Source organism: Drosophila serrata, unplaced genomic scaffold (genome assembly GCF_035046125.1).
Source record: "Drosophila serrata isolate PLE 108 unplaced genomic scaffold, ASM3504612v1 contig_165, whole genome shotgun sequence".
Classification (NCBI taxonomy): domain Eukaryota; kingdom Metazoa; phylum Arthropoda; class Insecta; order Diptera; family Drosophilidae; genus Drosophila; species Drosophila serrata.
This window is the reverse complement of record NW_028257063.1, coordinates 2978716-2999934: the sequence shown is the minus strand read 5'-3', so window position 1 is coordinate 2999934 and position 21219 is coordinate 2978716. Positions and strand designations below refer to the sequence as shown.

The 21219-nt window shown below is 42.9% G+C and overlaps 4 protein-coding genes across 23 annotated transcripts in view; 3 read left to right on the top strand and 1 right to left on the bottom strand.

The window, feature by feature from the left end:
• Nucleotides 1-309: 309 nt before the first annotated feature.
• Nucleotides 310-4705, top strand: LOC110177797 (uncharacterized). Its single transcript, XM_020944686.2, has 2 exons — nucleotides 310-542; nucleotides 624-4705. Exons 1-2 carry the CDS (start codon nucleotides 498-500, stop codon nucleotides 3915-3917), a joined length of 3339 nt encoding a protein of 1112 aa, XP_020800345.2. The 5' UTR covers nucleotides 310-497; the 3' UTR covers nucleotides 3918-4705.
• Nucleotides 4703-11331, bottom strand: Xpc (DNA repair protein complementing XP-C cells homolog). Its single transcript, XM_020944685.2, has 6 exons — nucleotides 10810-11331; nucleotides 9869-10737; nucleotides 5911-7817; nucleotides 5385-5852; nucleotides 5154-5322; nucleotides 4703-5090 (listed from the first exon to the last, which is right to left on the bottom strand). Exons 1-6 carry the CDS (start codon nucleotides 11013-11015, stop codon nucleotides 4813-4815), a joined length of 3897 nt encoding a protein of 1298 aa, XP_020800344.2. The 5' UTR covers nucleotides 11016-11331; the 3' UTR covers nucleotides 4703-4812.
• Nucleotides 11332-11339: 8 nt separating this feature from the next.
• Nucleotides 11340-12806, top strand: LOC110177760 (G patch domain and ankyrin repeat-containing protein 1 homolog). Its single transcript, XM_020944624.2, has one exon. The coding sequence runs from the start codon at nucleotides 11659-11661 to the stop codon at nucleotides 12664-12666; it is 1008 nt and encodes a 335-aa protein (XP_020800283.2). The 5' UTR covers nucleotides 11340-11658; the 3' UTR covers nucleotides 12667-12806.
• A 347-nt stretch (nucleotides 12807-13153) lies between these two features.
• The window catches only part of Trpm (transient receptor potential cation channel, subfamily M), a 61351-nt gene continuing 53285 nt past the window's right edge, over nucleotides 13154-21219 (top strand). For 11 of the 20 annotated variants that reach the window (XM_086827078.1, XM_086827074.1, XM_086827072.1 and 8 more), the window contains exons 1-2: nucleotides 13156-13364; nucleotides 15401-15719. The gene's annotated coding sequence lies outside the window, so the exon portion shown is untranslated. Of the gene's footprint in view, nucleotides 13900-15400; nucleotides 15720-21219 lie in introns of all 20 variants that reach the window. The other 9 variants (XM_086827068.1, XM_086827067.1, XM_086827090.1 and 6 more) reach the window with 5 other exon arrangements.

Sequence of the window (21219 nt, the reverse complement as noted above, 5' to 3'; positions counted from 1 at the left end):
ATCTGAAGAGTATATTATATATCTGTCATAGAAACGATTGGTAAATAAATAAACGAAAATATATAATATAATTTCATCTACTTATATATATGACCAATTTATCATTATTTCAGATTTTCGGGTTCAGCCTCTACAAAGAAAAATAAATAGTATTTATTGTGTTAATACTGTAATTAATGTAAATTAGTTTCTGTAGTGAAGTCTAATTTTATATATAACAATTGATTGAATTATTTGAGAGCTATAAATAAATTTTAATATATAATATAGTTATATTTAATGGTATTAAAAATTAAATTGGTATATTTCCCTCTTCGCGGGATGGTATTTTTCGATGGTCATGCCGCGGTCACGCTGGCCGCGATTCGATTGATTCAGACTCCTTTCCAATTGTTTAATTTTTAAGTGTTCCTTACGACACGCTCCTGTCACTCCACAAACGAATAATGGAACGGAGTTAATCGTCGCCCTGGCTAGAGAACACACAACACACACACATGGCTGGCATATGTCCCCGCGAGGCGGTGCGGGTGAAAGTGAAGGCAAGTGGAAAGTGAAGGGAGGCCACAGAGGCGCGAGACAACAAAGGTGGCAGACTTTTATATTTTTGCCTTTCCCCACAGAAATGCGAGCCGACGGCGCGGCCGGAGTGGCGCAAGTTCTCTGTGGATCCGCAGATCACCACGCTGGAGGTGCTGTACTCCCTGCTGGCCAAGGCCTTCGACGTCAAATCGGACTTCTCCATCAAGTACAAGGCCTTTGATCCTGCGGGCAATGAGATCTATCTGGCTGTACGCTCAGATTGGGATCTGGACGCCGCCTTCTTGCGGATACACAACATATCCATTCAGACGGCCTCGGAGCCATGCCTGATTCTGCAGATCGATGTCAAGCCGTTCACGGTGGTTCGTGAGTGTGAGACAGAGGCCTCGCCCGGCCGAACGTCTGCGGGAGCAGCCGCTGCACCGCCAACTTCTGCTCCCTCTGCGCCCTCTGCCCGCGAGCTGATATCGCCCCTACAGTCGCTGGGTGTTTCCCAGAAGTACGTTCAGCACATGCAGACTAAGCTAGGCAGCTCCATCCTGAACCAAATGGAAAAGACCTTCTCTATGGTTCAGAAGGCTTTCAATCTGTCCGAGGAACATATGGCGAACCTGCCACCACGACCACCCATGTGTGACAGCGAGTTCAGACTGTTTCTCGACGCCCTGGGCCAGATTCAGCGCAAGGATGAGCTGCACCGTGTCATCTTTCTGGGCGGCATCGATCCGAGTTTGCGTCGTGTGGTGTGGAAGCATCTGCTCAACGTCTATCCTGGTGGAGCTCATGGCCTAGCCCTCGACGGCCATCAGCGCATGGAGTTTATGCGGCGTAAGTCCGAGCAATATTGCCGGCTGAGGGACACCTGGAAGGCGGCGGTGAAGCGAGGCAGCGTGGCCGGTGAGCTGGCCTACGTGACCAGCATGGTGAAGAAGGATGTCCTGCGGACGGATCGTCTGCATCCCTTCTACGCCGGAAGCGACGACAATCAGAATATTGCGGCTCTCTTCAACATCCTCACCACGTACGCTCTAAACCATCCGACGGTGTCGTATTGTCAAGGCATGTCAGATATTGCCTCACCGCTACTGGTCACCATGAACGACGAGGCGCAGGCCTACATCTGCTTCTGTGCCATAATGGCGCGGGTGCGTGGCAATTTCATGCTGGACGGGATTGCAATGACGCAAAAGTTTGCCCACTTGACGGAGGCCCTGAGCTTTTACGATCCGGAGTTCTGGGAGTACCTCAAGTCGCAGCAAGCGGACGACCTGCTCTTCTGCTACCGCTGGCTTCTGTTGGAGCTGAAGCGTGAGTTTCCCTTCGAGGATGCCCTGCGCATGCTGGAGGTGCAGTGGAGCTCGCTGCGCTACAGCAGCGGTGGTGGTGACAAGGAGCTTCAGCTCTTTGAGAAGGAGTTCGTGCCTCTGTCGGAGAGTTCCATGCCAAATAGCGCCAGCACCTTCTCCAGCTCGTACAGCGCCACGCCGACGAGTCCCTCCTATCTGCTGTCCAAGCCACGGGAGAATCCCTATACCAAAGTGTGTGCCCTGCGTCGTCAGAGTTCTTCGGCGTCGCTCAGCTCTCTAAGCTCTTCCCTGGGCACGACGGGTCATGCCCTGGACAATACGAAACGGTTGAATCACAGCCTGGACGACAATATGTCTCGGCACGCGACCGCAGCTGCTCGCCGGCAGCGACGCACCTCGGCCAAAGCGCATCAGAGCCTAGATGAGTCCAAAATGCTGGCGTTAATCGAGGGTGCCATGGAGAATTCAAATGTCAAATCAGTACAGGACTTATCGGCCGGCGAGGACACCGAAGACGATGATGTGTTCGATAGGAAGGAATCGCCTAGTTTTCTGGAAACGAATCCCTTCAAAGATGACGCCCAAAAGACACCGGAAAAAGTGAACGACGTAGCACCACCTGGACGCGCTTTCCTGTGCAGCTCGTCGTCCTCGATTGTGGACGATAATCCCGCCGACAGGAAGTCCACGCTGCAGCACAAGAACATTCTGGCCGTGAGCAATATTATTGCCAAGCAGCTGGCCTCCAATGCCAGCCAGGTGAGTGAGAGTGTCAAGTGGGTGAGCAGCTCCAGTGGCGGGCATTTCAAGGATCTCAAGGAGAAGCTGGCGGCGACCAGTCGTATCGGTCTCTCATTCGATGGCGAGTCCACAGAGGACGACGGCGAACGGAAAATGCCACCAAAGCTGGTCAAGAACTTCAATGAATTCCTCAACTTTGCGACTATCAACAAGAACCGGATTTCCGATCGTTTTGCCACTCAGCAGCAGTCAACGACGACAGCTCCGGCAGCGGTTACCAAGCCGGTTGTGCAGCTCACAAAGGGCGGACTGGGTAGTTCCCTGGACGAATCTGATTCGTCTTCGGTGCCGGAGACCAGTTGGAGTGCCTCTACGGCGGCCACGGCCATTCAGCAGGCACAGGAGCAGGAGCTAAGCAGCTACAACCTGCAGTTGGATCTCGAGGGCAATCATCACGGCGAGCCGGAAGAGACTCGCACGCCGCCAGATCAGGATCAGGATCAGGAGACCGATCAGGAATACTATCCCATGACGACGGCCATAACGCGAGAGCTGCGTCTAGAGGCGGAGAATCTGGATCGCCAGGTATTCGGGCTGCCCTTCACGGAGAACGAAAACGAGAAGCGGGACGACATCGAATACGAGAAGCTGGACAAGGATGCCATGGACCTGGTGGAGGACCTCAAGGAGAACGAGATCATTACTTGTCCCGATGTCAGCGAACTGCACCAGCGTCGTCGCCAGCGACTAGCGGCCAAGAGCAACAGTGTCCAGCAAAACGAATCACATGCCTTCAATCCCTTCATCGACGAGAGCCAGCTCCTGCTGGACGGCCACACGCCCCTGGGAATGCGTAGCAGCAGCAGCTTGCCCGAAGTCATCCTGCCCATTTCCACGGAGCCCAGCCTAGTGGAGGTATCCCCTCTAGTGGAGATTGCCACAAACGCAGACGATGAGAGCGCCTACACACGCTCACCGCAGCGTGGGGCCAATCTCAATGGCGTCACTGGACTGAACGCCACAGCAGCGGCTCTGCCTCCTCCCTCGGAATTCGGCGGCGGCAACGCCTTCCTTATGTTCCTTTGCCTCACCCTGCTGCTGCAGCACCGCAACACGATCATGAAGGCGGGCATGGACTACAACGAGATAGCGATGCACTTTGACAAGATGGTGCGAAAGCACGATGTCACCCGTGTGCTCAACCAGGCCAGGCGCATGTACATCGAGTACCTCAAGGCGCAGAGCAGTCCGCAGCGCCAGAGGTCGCCCAGTGCCGCAGCTGCTTCTTCCCAAGGCTCCACCTTGACCAACTCCATGCCGGCGTAAGATGTAACGATGTAAGCAGCTCCGATGCAATCTTAGTGTTCCCCCAAATAGGCCAGTCCCTGAATATCTCTCTCTCTTTGCTGAATTAATATATCATTGAAGGGTTTCCTGAAAGAGAAACCTATTTTCACACTTAACTTCTTTGTTTTTAACTGGATAAAACTTTTAAATGTTAATATACATATATTTATTTCTATTTAGAAGAAACTAGGGGTCACTGAAGCTACACTTACCCCGGCTATAAATTAGTTTGAAAACTACAGAAAGTAGAGCTTAGTTAAACAGTTTAATTTTAGCTCAATGAGAGAGATGTCAAATGGCCAGAACCGGGAGTAACTCATGCTCAAGAAAAAGGAGCGTTATATGTTAGTTAACAAACCTCAAAAAAATGAAAAAACCAAAGTCGCCCCTTATTGTGTACGTAGATCGATTTTGTACTTAACTAATTTGGAATTTTGAAGTTAGGATCTTATTTATTTTATATATATATTCTGAGGCGAAAGCTTTATTTCACTAGTTCGCTAAAAGAAAAAGCATTCCATGCTCTTGTAAAGACTATACCTTAGGACTTCAATACGCTGCTAAAGATATTCAATTACGGATAATCCATAATCCAATCAACTATGATCTTATATTACCTGTAATCGTTCTGTATCTAAAAAGAAAAACCTCTCACTTGTTCGGAAAACGAAACTAATTTTGTAAATTAAAATCTTACGACGCTATGCTATGTAAAGTTATGGAAACCAACTTTTAAAGAATCGATAAATAAACGAAATTCGAAATAATTACAAATGCAATTTATTGGTACAAAATACGAATTCAATTCACGTGCGCAACCAGGCTGTGTAAAAAAAAGATAAACTTAAAGGAAACACATACAATACACAATCATTCAGAAGTTGTATTTCTTCTTAAGGCGCTCACGAATGAGCAGACCCTTGATCAGCTTCTTCCAGTTGCCATAGACTCGTGTCTCGTACTTCTCCTGCTCCTTGCGCGCCTGCTCCTGCTGATCCTCCTCCCAGGCAGCGGTGACCACCTCCCGAAACTCTTCGCACACAATGAAGCCATCGTACATGGGATGGCAAGCGCCCTGATGGAAATCGAAGCCAATCACTGCATTGGCACAATCAATATTCAGCTTCTTGCAGACGCGCATCAGACCGGGCACTGCAAATACAAGTAAGGATAAAGTTATTTCCTGCATTTTTAATTCTTGATTCCTAATCTTACATCTTAGATGGACCGTCTTCTTGGGCAGCATGCAGGCCTTGAAAAGCTCCACATTGCCGTAGGCATTTCGTGGCACTATGCCATTCTCGGCCGTTGGGGGCTCATAGTCCTGGGTTTGCCAATAGCCAAAGATCTCCAGCGGCTGATCCTTGATCACAGACCGTGTGAGCTGAACGAATAAAGACAAAAATTAACCAATTTCCGATGTACTGCAGCGATGGCAACTCTTACCTTATCCCATTTCGGACGCGCCTTGACCACCTTGTAGGGCTGCTCGCCCAACTTCACCACTCGGGCACTCTTCAACCAGATATCCCGCGAGTGCAGCAGATGAACACAGTCTCGAGCGTAAACAGCCTCGCCTCGAATAAAGCCTAGAGTGGGCGCATCTGGCGGATACAGACCCTGGAACTTGAGCAGGTGCCTTTCAAGGACATAAAGTGGATGATCTTTGAACTCGGCTATGGATGTAGGCAGCGGTTTGTTGGCATGGATACGATGGAGCTGTTCGTTCTCGGTAATATCGCGTCTGGTGGGATGTCCCAGATATGGGGTAATGACTTCATCAAGCCATGCCTTCTCCACACGTGACTTGCGGACGGTGGTGCTCCAATTGGAGCAATAGCGAGCAGTCACATCCTTGATACTCTGATCATCCTGGAAGGCAAACACGTAAGCCAGGCCGGGGGATGCATTTTTCTGTAATAAAGATATTTTATATATTAATTGTTATATTTACAGATGTTTGTAGACTTACTCGTATCGTGTCCACGCAGTGCAGCTTGCCCTTGAACAAATCTATGCAAATCCACTGCTCTTCGACCTCGGACCATACCTCAACCCACATGTCGGAGGCATCTGGGCGACGCTTATTCTTCGTGCCGCCCTCATCATCGGTGGAGACCACTCGACGATCTTTCCTCAAGTTCTGCACTGACTTGGGCAACACCGGTGCCTTCTTCACGGGCTTGGCGGGTTCGAAAACCTCATCGTCCTGTGAGTTCTGTGACCTTTGCAGCTTTTCCAGCTTCAGACGCTTCTTGGGCAATGGCCTAGCTTCATCATCAGCGCCATCCAACTGGGGAATGCTTAGAGCGTTGTTATCCTTCTGCCTTCGCTGACGCAATTGCCGGCCGGTATCTACATCGGCGGTTAGGAATCTGGGAGAAATCCGAGCCTTGGTGTCTGGACTCTTGCGTGGCTCCGGTTTCGGTTTTGGTTTGGGTTCAGGAACATCTGCGGCTTTGCCCTGCAGAAAGCTTGGCGATATGTGAACTTTGGGCGATTTGCTTCGCGTTCGAGTGGACCGCTCCTTGGGCTTCTCCTCCGGATTGGCATTCTCCGCATTCTCGATTAGCTTCGTCGAACTCTGCAGCTTGACCTTGGATAAGACCAGCTTTGGTAGGACTGGGGATCCGATCAGTTGTGGTTGATTGTTGGTCTTTGTCTCCTCATCTCGTTCGTCTTTGGACTTCTCCCGACCTCTGCGAGTACGTCCAGCCACTGGCGAAAAGGTAGCCATGGGAGGGGCTACCCGAGGCTTCTTTTCTTCAGTTTCCTCTAAAATCTTTTGTGTTGTGACTCTTTTAAGCAGAGATAATTGAGGCTTTGCTTTGGTTTCGTTCGTTGGAGAAACCTTTAGAGCTGCCTTGGAAGTGGTTGGCTTCTCCTCAAACGATGAGGATTTATCGGATCGGCCTAGTTTGGCTTTTTCAACTAGCTTAGAGGAGAGACTGGGCTTTGAAGGCTTCTCATCATCCTCCCTTTTAATTGCCCGCGAGCTACGTTTGGTTTCGATTGTCTTTGATTTAGAATCATCTTTCCTGGTTTGTTCCTTCTTTTCTGTATCTTTCTTTTGTGGTTTTGTGTTGGGTGAGGACTTGGTTTCCGTTCTGCTGGTCTCCTTCTTGGTATGACTCTTTTTCTCAGCTTCTTTGGAGGCAGTTGGCTTGCTGCTGCTTTCCTTGTCCTTTGGCTTTGTTGGTTTCGCTGCCTTCTTATGTTTTTTGGGCTCATCCTCGTTCTCACTTTCCTGCTCATCCGAGTCCAACTCCTGGCTCTTGTTCTTTTTGTCATTCGTCTTCATTTTAATGGGAATCAAATCACTAGCTGCCGGTCGCAGTGGCATTGGCTGGAGATTCACAATCAGACGACAGTTCATTCCCATTCCCCGTGCAAGGACAATGAATATGAATATCATATCCTGCTTACAGCGGGCTTCCTTGCGCTTTATCTGCGCCAACAAGGACTCCACAATGGCCTTCTTGCCGGGCGCCGATTGCTCGGAATATAGGTTGGGACTCAACAGCTTGATAGCTGTCTTGAACCAGGTGACAAAGGACTGCAAATATTTGAGCTCTGTGCCTCGTTCCGTGGGATAGGCATTCCGACTGGGCAGGAGTCTTAAGGCAGCCTGCATCAGGGCATTCGATTCACCCAACAGCCGATTGTATTTCAGGCTACGGGCTATCTGGCACATCAGGCTGACCTTGTGCAGCAACAGCTGCCGATCTTTGATATCACGATTGAGGCGACGCTTCAGGGCATTCTCCAGCTCCAGCTGCGTCTTCTGCTCCTTCGTAGGGCGAAGATTCTGGAGGCCCACATGGATCTCCAGATCCCCGGAGACATTTGGAGTGGCAAGATCTTCGTCTTCTTCGTCATCTGGAAAGGGAATTGGAAGTGGGGTGGAAATGAGCGGCATGATAACCAATGATGATTTGAAGTTTTAAAGGCTCTAGTTAAATGATTCTAAAATAAGTAAATTAATGAACTAAAAGACTCTTAATTTAAGTGGAAATGCTATAGATAAATAAACAAATGCCGTTTAAAAATCTATTAAAATTGTGCCCAAAGAAGGCATTCTTTTGTGCACTCTTTTAATAGATTTTGACAGTTACAAATTAAATTCAACAAAATTAAAGTAATTCAATTACTATAAATATTCCATAACCAATGATAATGCAGGAGGATCGGGGCAGGGAAGGCAGGGTTAAAAAAAAAAACACCCAGTACAGAGAGCCATAGAGTCCTTTCAACATTTTGCATTTATTTATTTATATCATCATTTAAAGTGCATTTTAAATTTCAATTATTGAATTAATTACAATCAACATCCACTAAAATTGCGCTAAAATTACGAGCTTTTCATTTGATTTGATTTATTGCATCGTTATTTCGAGTATTTTACCATTAGTTATTTGATTTTTAGATGTTTATGTTAAGTGAATACAATTTCGCTAAAGTAAATTCGTTAAACATCAGTTCTAATTTCGTTAGCTACTTGTTATTTCGTTTGGTGAAACACTTGCAATTGCCATAAAGTAAGTACACATTCGACTAGCTATCAAAAATCATTATTTTCATACTGCATTTTGCATCTTTAAAATCCTTCTAGTCCCTGGGACCTATTTCTTGGTATCGCGTGGCAAAACATAAATAGAAAAAATCAGCAGAAAACAATTAAAATAAATGCATTTTCTGTATTAAAGTATAAAGTTTCTTTTGATTTAACTCGACGTGTGGGTGTGTGCAGACATTTAAAACCACGTTTAGACTTCAATAAACATTTAGTTTATGCTTTTAACTTTCTTTAACCGAAGTCCTTACAATAACGAGATAACTAACACCTTATAGCAACTGCAAGCAAGCAAAAGCATAGGTGTTATTCATCTTGTCATTATATAGACTTTGCTCCAACTATGTATCTTTAACACGCAGATTGAGCTTATGCTAGTGCAAAAAACGTTAAGAGAATGTTCAGTTGATTTAATTTATGATTTCTTTTGACAATAAAAGAAGCTTTTGTTGTGTTTCTTTGGATTCTAAGAAGCGTTATGTGGTAGTTTTCGTCTTTCAGCTTCAGCTATTGAGTTCGTTTCGATCTGACATGGATTTGGCTCACACCACCGGATATACGTTTCTCATAAATTACGGGCATGCAATCAAAGGACTCATGGCCTGGTTAGTGGGTATAATAAATAGGTTTTTTAGTAAGCCAAGTTTCTGGATAAAGCGTTCGCAGCAAGAGCCATTTCATACGCTAGTTCCTCAGTCTAATCGACTAACAATATATAAATGTTACAGTAAATAGGTATATATTGTAGATACACATGGCCATTCTTTAAGCGCTTCTCTTCCAAATTTACATTCATGCACATATGTAATAACTGCGGTCAGAATAATAGAGCTAGCAAATATTATGGGAGGAATCTTGTACAAATGGAACTTTATAATATATTCAATTGTGAAACTTGAAAAGCTACCTGTTGGGCATACAAAAAAACACAAATTTCAAACAATTACGTACAAAAAACAAGGCATTAAAAGGAAACACTGCTTTGAAAATGATATAAAAATTAAATATACAAGAACTGTCAGCTAATAAATACTAGAAACCATTAATTTATAGGAAGATCTTTAAATATACATCGCTTTCCTTCCATTATTATGACCGCAGCTTTTCCAGTTAGTAATTTCTATATTCTCACATCGACGAATAAACTTGGTACAAACGAAAACTACAACAGTCTCATACAGAGCAATTTGGAAGCTTGTTACTTTTTTGTTTTTGTTCTTTATCAGATACCAGAAATCCCAGCGCCACAACCAACATTTTTCTTTTGTAAGCCATTGCTCCTTCTAACTGCCTCCACTGCCATCGCTACCTTCTCTTAGGGGAGACTGGCCGTCAAACTACTTGTATTTTCGCCTACCTGCCACTTCCTCAAAATCGGAGTCATCGGTATCGCCGGCAGTGGCCACCACTGTGGACACGGGTCGCGTCTTCGTGTGACGCTTGATTCGCGTCGACTTGGTTTTGCTCAGACGCGACGGCCCGTCCATGGGTGGTGGCAGAGGTTGTTCAACTGCTCCTCCTCCTCCAGATTTCGTCGCAGCCGTTCCTGACGTTTTCCTGGCTCCTCGCCGCTGATTACCCTCCGGCTCCTCGTCATCTTCTTCTACATTCTGGTAGTTCTGGTTCTCGCCCAATGCAAGCAGCGCATTGACATCCATAGTGGCAGCCTGGCTACGTGGCGGTGTGGCCGTCACATTTCGCCGGTTAATTGCATCCCGCGTGCGCTCCAAACTATTGGCGTTCTCAAGGAGACCGCGAAAGTCGAAGGCATTGCCATCGGCCTTATCCTCGATGCTGCTGTCGTTGTTGTCCTCCGATCCGGAGCCAGAGTCCGAGAGATTCGTGATGCCGGCATTGCAATCGAATTGCGGCACCGGCGACTTGTCCTTCTCCTGCGGCAACGGTAGCTGCTGCGCTGACGTCGGCTGACCGACAAAGAAGCTGGATTGCAGGTCGAGATCGGCTGGATTCACCAGGTAGTCCTCCACACTGGATTCGCTGCTGGAATCAGCAGCGTTGTGCTGATCCCGAGCACCGCTTTCATTGGGCGTTCGCGCGTTTTTTGAACCCGACGCCGAGGGCGAGTTCTGTTGCTGGGATGGCGATGTGGGAAAGGTTTTGGGCGGCGGCCGGTACTTGTTGTATAGCTTGGAGCGCAACGACTGTTGGCTGGGCTTCCTCTTCTTCACCGAGGAGCCCTTGATGCCGCTTGGCGCCTTGTGATCGCTGGGAAACAGAAGTAAAAGAGTTTAATGAAGGATGTGTCACTGGGTCAGTCGGTCATTCGGGTATACCCACCCCTTCCTGCCCGCTCCGGCGGATGAACGACCACTGGAGCCGGCTGCCCCGCCAACTGCCGCTCCTGCGCCCGCCGCTTGCAGCTCATCGAAGTCGCTGTCATCGTCATCGGAGGATTCCCCGCCCTTGACGTCCTTACTCGGCTTCCACTCGTCCTCGCTGGCCGAGAAGCCCTCGGACACGGAGTCCTCCTCCTCGTCGGACATCTTCTTTTAATCCTTGTGGGCACGTTTTACATTTATGTATCGCGATGCGTGCCACTTACAGTTATTGATTTTTACTGCGCAGTTTTTTAGGACAATTGTTACACAAGAATATCCTCTCCGCCTTTATTGGTTGTCCATCGGCTACGGCCGTGGTTTTGGCCAAAATTGTGCCTTAATTTGAGCTCGGTTTTGCGATTGCTGGACGATTTAAACTAAATTGTGAAATTTACATTTTCGCGGTTGGTAGGAATACAGGCCAAAAGCAGAGGGCGAGAACAGCGCGTCGATGTAGCAATGTTGGAAAACGTCGGATTGCGATGGTATAACGGTTCTGGGTTTCAATAAATTGTAACGGTTTCGAAGCGTAATACAACTTGAATACAATTAATCAAATAAATAAAAGCGCTATTATATTATATTTATAATTATGTTGAATATACCACACACTTTATACAACAAAATTAAGACTGACAACAGAAACCATATATTTTTCATATAACTAGTTATTTACTTTCTGTAAAGTTAAGTATTTAGTATTTTTTTATTTATCGACCGCCTATCGACTTGATCAGATGTTTACCAACACTTCAAATTCACATATGTGAGATGTTTATTTACAAAATTATTTGAAATCTCCTGGAAAATGAATTCCTCCGGAGAATTGCATCCAAATTGGCTGGCACTGACCACTCTACCATTGCAACTGAAGAGGTTCGTCCGTGCCGGAGATCCGGAGAGTGCTCCTGCGCCAGCGAAAGCTAGCAAACACCAAATTGACGGCTTGAATGGAGAGGAGGCCCAGGAGTTCTACAAGGAGGTGCTGGACACGCCGGTAACTTGCACTCCTAAACCTACATCTAGTAAAGAAAAGGACCCTAGGAAAGTACACAGGAAGCCTCAGTCGCCGTTCGATAAGGGGAAGTTCTTCCGTTTGGCGACGAGTAACAAAGTGGAGGAGTTGTCCGACATGGAAATTTCGGAAGAGGAGATAAACTCTTGCGACTGCTTTGGATGGACTGCTTTGATGATGGCTGCCTGTGAAGGAGCCACCGAAACAGTGGCTTGGCTCCTACGGCGACAAGCACTCGTGGATGTCCAAGACAAATCCGGAAACACAGCCATGAAGCTGGCCCAGCGAAAGGGCCACTCCGAAATAGTGCACCTATTGGAAGCAGTTTCTTTTCCCGCAGAGGCCAGCGACGAGGAGGAAACAGTCGATGAGAGTAGCCCATTTTACTGTGAAATCTGCAAAAGGGACTACAAGGAGACCCCTTGGCCCATTCATCAAACCTCCACGGTGCATCAGTTCAATCTCAAGGCCTTGCCCGCCCACAAACTGCACAAGTTCAATATATCCGCCAAGAACCGTGGTCTCCAGCTGATGGTGAAGCAGGGCTGGGACCAAGAGCACGGCCTGGGACCCAGCCAAAGTGGACGTTTGTACCCAGTGAAGACGGTTCTTCGTAAGCAACGCACTGGCCTGGGCATTGAGCAGCAGCCGGCGCGGGTCACTCACTTTGGAGCCTTTGATTTGAATGCCGTGAGAAGGAGAGATCCATTCCATCAGCCAAGACGCAACCGTAGCGATATGCAACGGGAAAAGGTGCGGGAATGGAAGAGGGAACGACACCTTCGCAGGGAATTAAGTTAATTAATATCATAGATGAAACTTAAAACGATTTAAAGAAATTTTATACAGAGATGAAGCTTAACTACGAGCTTCAAAAGTATATAAAAATTGTTCAAATGAATCTGTTTAAAATCTTGTTAATAATAGTTTCATTATCTTAATTGCAAACTCATGTTTTTAGGGTGATAACAATCTCTTGATCTCGAACCCTCGTGACCTTGCATTTTCTCCAACAGATTTCGGAGTTGGATTCGGGAAACGGATAGTTGTTAACGGTCTATTTGCCGTGTGGAGTGTGAGTTTTCGGTAATGCTGTTGCATGTCCTACTCTCTCTCGCTCCGGCTCCACCGCGCTCTCACTCCCCCGGCACTCTCTCCCTGACATCCTGACCCTGAGGCCGCGATTTGACACGGTTTCCGCTTTGCGCCTGCGTCCTGTGGATTCTTTGCGGCGGTGGAGACGTCCCACGTCCGACGTCCGGTATATAAGCCACGGCTCCGAAATCCTTTGCTCAGTCGTTTTCGGACTACAGTACCGTTAGGCTCGTCGTTCGTCGGTGGCTCCCTCCGTTTTACCGTTAGCAAAAGCGGAGCGCAGAGCAATAAAAATAATTTCGCAGTGCGTGTTTTAAAGTTCTACTCACGCTCGGCAATTAAAAAAGTGCCCGAGGTGGGAGTGCGGTCCGAAGGTCAACCCCAGCAGGACGCGTTCCAGTTAGGTAAACGGCGGGTGAATTATTCAAGTGCTAGAAAAACGGTCAATTGTAGCCGCAATAAAAAGCAACAAAAAACAAAACGGAAGACAAGTTGGCAGCCCTGCTGGCGATCAACACAAACAGCTGATGAGAGTGCCTCGACAGTGTGTGTGTGTTTTTGGCGGAGCGTCGTCCGCTCATATTTGTTATTGGCGCTCCAACGTGTTCGGTTCGGTTGTTTAAATTTTTTAAAACAATTAACAATTGTGCCGACGCATCTCGTTCCGTTATCGTGCTCCGCCGCGTGCCAGTGTTCCGTTACCAAAAAGTTGCATGCACAAAGTATAAAGCGCAATTACGCAAAGCCAGCGAAATATAACTCGGGAATTAAATGAAAATAAACTAAACTAAAGCCATGTGATAGAAGTTACCACGGCAACCCGCGGATTCTGCAAAACACAAATAATGATTTAATATACGCTCTTCTCAGTGTTCTTCGGCTTTATGGTTTATTTTCGTAGCATTTATTTTGGTGATTTGTTTGGTTTGCATTGAACATGTACATATCGTTCCGCTCTCTTCACCGCGCGACCTCTCTTTCTCTCTCGCTCTGATCGTCATTGCCAGCCTCCCATATGCTCAGCCGCGTGCCTCTCCCTCTCTCCGCCACCCCCCTGTTCTCCACCCACCCACAGGGCCCTCTCCATGAACTTGCTTATAGTTGTTGTTGTTGTTGGATTTTACACTGCAGTTCGCTTCTATTAAACCGATTCGATTCGATTCCATTCGATTTGATTGTATTATTTAGACAAGAGCAGAAACAGCAGCTATAACCCAGTGAAGTGGGGGCAAAGAAAGCGGAATAGAATATTTTTTTATTATCTCAACGATTCCGATTCCATGGAATGTCGGGGGGGAAATCTGCTCTGGAAGGTTGCGAAATGTACACTTTTAAAAAATGAAACGTTCCCTTCTTAGTCATCGTCTTGTATTTACTAAAAGTTCTCGTGTTGTTTTTACCTACAGTAAAGTTTGACTAGTTTGAATTTGTCTTAACAGTTTTTTTAATCAATATATTAATACAGGATAAATCCTTGAAAAAGTGTTGACAATTAAATTCAAGCCCCTAATTTGGAGTACTTAGTAGAGCTGAACGATTTGTAGTTTGATTTAAATTTCAAATTGAATTAAATAATAATTTTAAGCAAAGGAACTCCTTAAAAAGTAAAAATTTTAACCAAGACGTTAATTTGCACTATCTTATATAAAATGTAGTTCAATGATACAAAATTTCCATAGTTTTTCTTTTAAATTTCCTAATTGACTTGAAATTAAAAGAACTTTTGTTTTAGTGCTCGTTTATGGATTTAAAATTCAAATTTGTAAAAGCAATAAGACGTTGTGCAGTTATTTCAAAATTTGAAGGGAATTTCCAGACCTTTTTTATTCATATATAATTAAATTCAAGGCAATCTCTGTTCTATATAATTAAATTCTGTTAACTCGAAAACCCTTTAACATTAGTATTTCTTAATCATTAATAGTTTTAATTTATAGAAGCTCACCTGTAGGAAACAGAAGGCCAGAAGGCGAGACTCTATTTACTCCAAGTGCTTCTTTGGGTGGAAACAAATCTCGTAAATCTTTAAAATCGTAAAGCAAACAAATGCATAAGAACAGTGCCAGAGAGATCGCAAAGAGCCAAAATACGAAATGCCAAATGTTTATTATTGTAAAATAAACCCATGGAGGCGGGCCGGGCTGAGTATCGAGCAGAGATTGAGATAAATAAAAGGCCAAAACTTCCGGGTCATTGCCTGAACGCAATGGCAATGGCAAAAGTCGAGTTTTCCACTCCTGGGGCTTCCATCTCCTTCGTTTCCACTGGGAGGGCACTTCAATTACCATTTCCTTTGTGCCGCAAACCTATAATATTGCCAAAACATCTACGTGTAGTTAAAGTAAATTGCAAGCCAAGGAAACACTCGGCATGGATATTAAATTATTTGAAATTTCTTAATTACTAAACAAATGAAATGGGCCTGAACATATTCCCCTAGATTGTTTACCCAAACCAACAGCATATTCGGGGAGACCGACATAATAACCATTAAGGCAATTACAACCATTATAAACAACAATATCGAAATGAGCAATACAGAAATGCCTGCTGAACTTGAAAAACAAATTTAAGCATGCTTGATCCAATATTCCGGCAGCCAGGTCTTAATAGTGTGTCTACGAGAAAAGCCCAAGGAACAATAAAAACACCAGCGGATTCTTTTATTCAGCATCAACATTACGGAGAAACAAGTACTATTGCTATTCCAGCGTTTTCCGCGTGGCCGCATTTTCCGAGTGCTTTAAGTGTTTTCCCAGGTAAGACCAGCTAGATAAATGCAAATTAATTCGCAGGGCGCTAGGATGCTAGTGAGCATTAGTGCACAGTGAAAGAAAAATGTCTTCTTAATCCTACAAAAGTTATAGTAATGAAGGGAAAATAGGGAAGTGTAAAATTTAATCAGTTCTAATTGTAAAAAACAGCTTTTACTCTGATTATTTGTAAACAATATAGTTTGTAGAGAAATCTTTTTAAAATTTCTTACATTTGTCGTATATATATAAGTATTAAATTCCATTTATAATATTTATGCATTTTTATATCCTTGCAAGGGAATTATAATTTTACTCAAAAGCTTTAAAACGCTTGAAGGACCCTATAAACCATATATATTCTGGATCAGCATTAAAAGCTGAATCGATCTATCTATGTCCGATCAAAATCTATATTTTTTCAAAATTTTCGAAATTTTTTACGGGGTTACATCGTTAAAATTGTAAAAAAAATCGAAAAAAATGGATTCTTTTAAAATGTTAAATTGAGTATGCAAGTTTGTTACGATAATAAAAACTAACACAAGACAGCTTTCCGAATTGAATTTAATGAATTTTTGGCTTAGTTATGAGTTTTTTAAACTTTGATTTGTAGAAAAAATTGTGCTATGAAAATATAGATAAATATTTCTTAATAAAATGGTATTTTAATTTTAGTCAGAAGCTTGTTACTCTTAAAGGAGTCATTTCCGACCCTTTAAATCATATATATTCTTGATCAGCATTAACAGCTGAATCGATCTGGCTATGTCCGACAGAAATCTATATTTTTTCAAAATTTTCGAATTTTTAAAAATTTTTTTACATCGTTAAAATTGTAAAAAAAATCGAAAAAAATGGATTCTTTTAAAATGTTAAATTGAGTATGCAAGTTTGTTACGATAATAAAAACTAACACAAGACAGCTTTCCGAATTGAATTTAATGCATTTTTGGCTTAGTTATGAGTTTTTTAAACTTTGATTTGTAGAAAAAATTGTGCTATGAAAATATAGATAAATATTTCTTAATAAAATGGTATTTTAATTTTAGTCAGAAGCTTGTTACTCTTAAAGGAGTCATTTCCGACCCTTTAAATCATATATATTCTTGATCAGCATTAACAGCTGAATCGATCTGGCTATGTCCGACAAAAATCTATATTTTTTCAAAATTTTCGATTTTTTTACATCGTTAAAATTGTAAAACAAAATCAAAAAAATTTTATCTTTTAAAATGTTAAATTTAGTATGCAAGTTTGTTACCATAATAAAAACTAACACAGGACAGCTTTCCGAATTGAATTTAATGCATTTTTGGCTTAGTTATGAGTTTTTTAAACTTTGACGGTAGGGATTTTTTAAGCCTAATTTTGAACCAATTTCTTGTTTGGGTTTTGCAAAACCCCTAATGATTTTTATAGCACACCCAAATTTTAAGGTAGTTTCGGGGCTTTTACACCGAGTTTAAAACTTGCTAAAAGCAAATATTTGTAGGTCTTTAAACAACTTAAATATAATATAATTTCTTGATTTTTTGAAGACAAGTTTTGCTGTATGAAATGAGATATTTCTGAAGAATTTATTTTGCTCCGTGTATATATGTATATAAGCGTGTGTAATTGGCAGGACGATAGCTAGCATAAATCTCTCACCTGAAGGAATTTTCTAATATCGCGAAGGTGTTGCATACCAAACGGTGCTTGAAATGAGCAATTTGCCAAAAACTTTCAGCATAAATTGTTGCTGGAAATACTGATGGTTAAACCCCCTTTGCGATGCCCATGGCAAAGAAAGGAAAAAATTAACAAAAATTAGGCCTGAAGTTTGTTGGCAAGCTCGCAAATGTGTTGCGGCTTTAAGGGATAAAGAGCTTTGGCGTACACACAGCAAAAGGCAGTAATTAACATTAATAAGACTGTGAGGAAAGTTTGAGTTTTCCGGGGAAAGTTCCCAGGGTTTCCAGACAACGACGACGACGACTGAGTGACAGCGTACCAACATTATTCATTCGAAAGACGTACATATGTACGCATGTGATTTAGTGGCAGGACAGGCCCCAACTTTCCAGACAACTGAAACCGTTTCTGTTTCTGTTTCGTTCTGCTTATATTTTTCAAGGCCCCGAGTTCATTTTGAAATATGCGCATAAATTAGAAATAATGTGCGTGCGACTTGTTAACACAACCGATGGAAAAGTTCCTTGACCAACACGCTCTTGGATATACACGCACATTCCCTTCAACCTTTAAGGACTCCCGAAAAGTGTCCTGTTGTTGCGGCCAGTGTCAACATTTCAATAGCCGTCTTAATTGCCCAACGAAGGGCGGCACTGGTTTTCAACAAAAAGATTGATACATTAATTAAGCCCCAGGATCCAGAGTCAGGTTTTCATTGTCCCAGCGCTTAATTGGCTTTTTCCCGGGATGCGGCAAAAGGTCAGAGAACGGCGAGCGAAGTTTGATTAAATTCTTAAAAACAGCTTAATTGAATCGCGATTAAGCCGAAAGAGTGAGAGAACACTATCAGCAAAAGGGGGTCCCAGAAGAAGGAAAACAAAAAAAAAAAAAAAATCCCTGGCCATTTTGCGACATTTTATTAACGTGCGATTGACTTCCGGGGACTAAATGTGGCAAAAAAAGAAAAAACAAAATGTCAGTCAGAAAAGTGGAGGAGCATTTTGGCATTCGATTGAGCGTGCAAGAGTGGCTCAGCCAAGGCGACGTATCGGGATATAAGGATATATGCCAGGTCCTTGGCAAATGCCAAAACTTGTATGGCAGCCACAACAAAATCCATTGAAGCGAGAAATCGACTTAATGCATTAGCAGGCGGAGTGGTGAACACGGCCAAAAAGACACGTAGAGCAAACATTTTCGGGCTTACCCAGGAGCAGAGTGTGTGTGTGTGTAGAAATCGCATAAACTTCAGATAGGTAGGTGGGCGTAGAGCCTGGCGGTATAAAATTGAAAATTATGACAAGCTGTTGGCATCATTGTCAGCACAAATCAGTGTTGGCCATAACCAATCGTAGCTTTCAAAAAATAAGGGTTGTGACTATCATTTCTTATTAAAGTAATGGAATTAAATTACGTCCCAAAAATCATCAACAGCTTCCCTAACAAGGTGTTTTCTGACACATTTTAACTGCAGTCTCAGCTCAAATAATCTTGAAAAGAAAGTATGCCCCCCAGGATAAATTGACAGCACTGCCTGCTGGCAAACTGGGACCTTTTTTTGCCAAAATGCAAGCAGAGCACAAAGTGGCAACATAGACGTCTAAATGGCTGACAAAATCCTGGCCCAAAAGTAGAGGTGAAGCTGCCCATTCTCTTCTTACCTCACAGCCACTCGCATATTCATATCGCTTCATTGCTATGCAAGTTGATAAACTTGAGAATCCGACAACGACGACGACGGAGCGCGGCAATAACAACGTCAACAAGTCGCCATAAAACACAAGCAAACAGCACTCGCTGCCGAGACAGATGCAGAGATAGAAAGCTACAAAGATACAGATACAAGATACAAGATATATTCCACACCCAGCCACCCAGGGACTACGTACTATGTCTGGAGCGACAGGGCAAACAGTGGAAATTCAAGGTCCCTCCCTGGCTCTAAGATGAGTTTCCTGATTAAGATAAATATAAATCTATATACACTGAAAACTAAGCACTGCGTGTATTGCGTCATGAAGCGAGTGAATCTGGTCATATATTAATATCATACTATCATGATTTATAAGACCAAGGAGCACGTGAAAGCGCTTTCTCCCTCTGAGCTATAAAATAATAAAAACAGACAGAATTTAATTCGTGTTTTAAAGATAAACAAATAAATCCAGATTTGTTTACTCGCAGATTTTCACCAGCTCGATTGATTTTGCTTTCCAATCTAAAGGCTATAATGGCCATCATCGCAACACTATATGGCTGTATGCTATTTATTTAAGGCTTAACAGTGCATCAACTTAATTGCAATGAATCAACTTTATTGACAATGGCCGCGGGGGCCATAAATCCCATTTTCCTTTTGTTTCACATTTTCCAAAAGGTTTTTGACTTTCGTGATGGCAATTAAAAAATGGATTTTATTTAACTCTTTTAATCTCAGGTAGATAAGGTCTGCGATAACGACTGATGAATCTCTTACAACTTATCACTTATCCAGTTGTGTAATAAAACCATGAGCGAAAGTCTGTCCATGAGTAGAATCAAATGAATGTCTGTATTCAAAAGAAAATCCAGACAGATATATGATCGATCTAGGAGATATCTGGTAACTGAATTTTGATTCTGCACTTTACTTTTTTTCCTTGTAGAATGTTGTCAAAAAATTACTCTGCAGCGAAAGAGATAAAAAAGCATGAGCACGTGCGTTTAATATCTTAAATAAATCTGTGGAACGGGGGGTATACTTTATATATAGATTTAGCACACAACTGACCACTGGAGCATAAAATATAGATTACCTCGTTTGGTTTTTATGCCAGACACTATACAATACCAGCATATAAAAGCTGAGGATAACCAAAAGATATGCTAGACGAAACCAAATATTGATTGGCAATCGAATGAATCCTGATGTTAATGACTATCCGTATGGGGTCCTTGTGTCTGTGCTCTCATTGATTAGAATTATCAGCATAATATTTGATTGTACTTTTGCCCAGACTGTGCCAGGACAATAAATAAAGGAATTTCTGCATTCTATGTGGGCGATTTGACCCGATTTCACAAATATTTCTGCTTGAATTATAGACAGAAAGCATATATGCAATATGCATTCTATATGGCTTTATGTTTGTCAATTAAAAAAGGAATTTATAAATGGCGTGTCAATGTTTTTGGGTTGCTGTTATTTTAAAGTTAAGTTTCCTTAAGCGAATTAATGAAAGAGAAATATAAATATAAATGGAAATACTCATATAGCAAAACAATAATACAAACAATAATACGAACAATAATACAAATTAGTTTGCAACAATGTATAAATATTCAGTATTGATTTTCCGATTTTTTTATTTTCTTTTTTTTGTTTAGTGTTCTGTGGAAATGCATATTATATATTTTAAGAAAATAAAGTAAGATAAATTCTATTAGGGGTATTACAAATTTTATATTAAATCAGAAATGATTCACTAAGTATTCACTACTGAAAAATGTCACTTCAAAATGCTGTTTGGTTTGTTTTTAAAAGTTTTCTTTTTGTTTTCTTTGGCATTCAGTATTTTTTAAATGCATTTCATAATTAACTCTTAATCATTATAAAGCACTCTTCAAGATAATAATATTAAAATTCCTTAAAAACAAGATTTGTTTTAAGCATTACGGCTGCCTGAAGACCATTTAGCGTAAGAGAAAAGGGAGGCCTTATACTGACACTTAAGGTAGTCTTGGCACTCTCTGGATTTCTTTTCGAAAGTCATAAGATTCACGTTTTTATAACTTTATCAGTGAGAGCCATATTTAATACAGATGTGCGCTGGGCAAAATAAATTTGTCG